This window comes from Ziziphus jujuba, chromosome 7, assembly GCF_031755915.1.
Source record: "Ziziphus jujuba cultivar Dongzao chromosome 7, ASM3175591v1".
In the NCBI taxonomy this organism is placed as follows: Eukaryota; Viridiplantae; Streptophyta; class Magnoliopsida; order Rosales; family Rhamnaceae; genus Ziziphus; species Ziziphus jujuba.
Genome location: NC_083385.1, coordinates 4,587,078 through 4,588,386, shown reverse-complemented (window position 1 = coordinate 4,588,386; position 1,309 = coordinate 4,587,078). Strand labels below are relative to the sequence as shown.

The 1,309-nt window shown below is 32.9% G+C and overlaps 1 protein-coding gene across 1 annotated transcript; it reads right to left on the bottom strand.

Annotated features, from left to right (window-relative positions):
* Window positions 1–263: 263 nt before the first annotated feature.
* On the bottom strand, window positions 264–988 carry LOC107424197 (uncharacterized). Its single transcript, XM_016033935.3, has 3 exons — window positions 801–988; window positions 624–706; window positions 264–421 (listed from the first exon to the last, which is right to left on the bottom strand). The coding sequence occupies exons 1-3, from the start codon at window positions 986–988 to the stop codon at window positions 264–266; spliced, it is 429 nt and encodes a 142-aa protein (XP_015889421.3).
* Window positions 989–1,309: the final 321 nt, after the last annotated feature.

The window sequence follows — 1,309 nt, the reverse complement described above, 5'->3', positions numbered from 1 at the left end:
GCAACCTCCAGTTATAAATAGTTCTCTACCCCATAAAAAGATTACGATAAATGCATGATGAATTCCCACCTGCATGGATTTATTTCCATCGAAAAAAGATTTGGATTATATTTGGCACGTAGTATCCAATATTTGTAATCCATAATCCACAAAGTAGCACATTATAATTTTTTTCCCCATATATAATAGGTAGAACATTATGAGTTGAAAACAAGAAAAAAAAATAAAAAGAATAATAAAAACCATATAAAAATAAGCTTTAATTATTTCCATTCGGGAAGAATCTTCATCACAAAGAGATTAAGGAATTGAACTTCAATTGTTACAGTATCATTAACAACAAACTCATTCAAATACTTCAGTGGCATAAAATTTTCGTATCCCCATTTATCACCAGGAGAGGAACGGAACCAAGCCTCACCTGCAAGTAAAATGACTGGATTGAAATAGTAAATTTTGTTGTTACCGAAGACCGAATAGGAAAATTCACATATGTAGAGTAGAAATGGAAAGCACATGGAAACCATGTATGAACTTATAAAAGTCATTCATAATTTCCCTTCTTCTATCCCGAGCTATGTCTAGTATTCGCAGCATGTACGATGCAAAAATTGGTGGCATGCCTGACCCATCAACTTGACATAAGAAAAGTGATAACGATAAACCATATGCTAATGAATTCTCTTCTGGATAAAACTTTAATGTCCTATGACCAACATCAATAAAAATATAAAAACATAGTTTATCAATATGTGGATTTCAAAACCTTGTATATAATAAAATCCACAAATATTACATACCACTTCCTCTCTCCAATCGTAAAAACTTGAGACTCATAACAGCAGTTCTTTGTAGAGAACTCTTTAAGCTTCCAAGTGAAAACATCATTGGGAGGTTCCTTCACAAATGAAAGGGTTTCACATTTGTGAGTCTTGTCTATGACACAAACCTCTGCCCCAAACACAGCAATCATCAACAAGATACCCATTCGACGACTTATTGAAAGCTTCAAGATATTAAGTGTGGAAAACCCCAATCCTTCTTCATCTCACGAAAACGGTTCACCATGCCATAAGCATCTGTCATCCATCATATTTGCATTACATGTATATGCTAATAGCAACCGAAAAATAAAGTATGAGAATATATATATATATATATATACATACCTTGAATTAATTTTGAGGTATTGGTCATGTATTTGATCATAAATGAATAATTTAAAATTGACAAGAACCTTGCATTCCAACCTGGAAGATAAGTGTCTGTCTCCACTATTGCTAAGTAGAGGGAGATGTAACCATTTTTA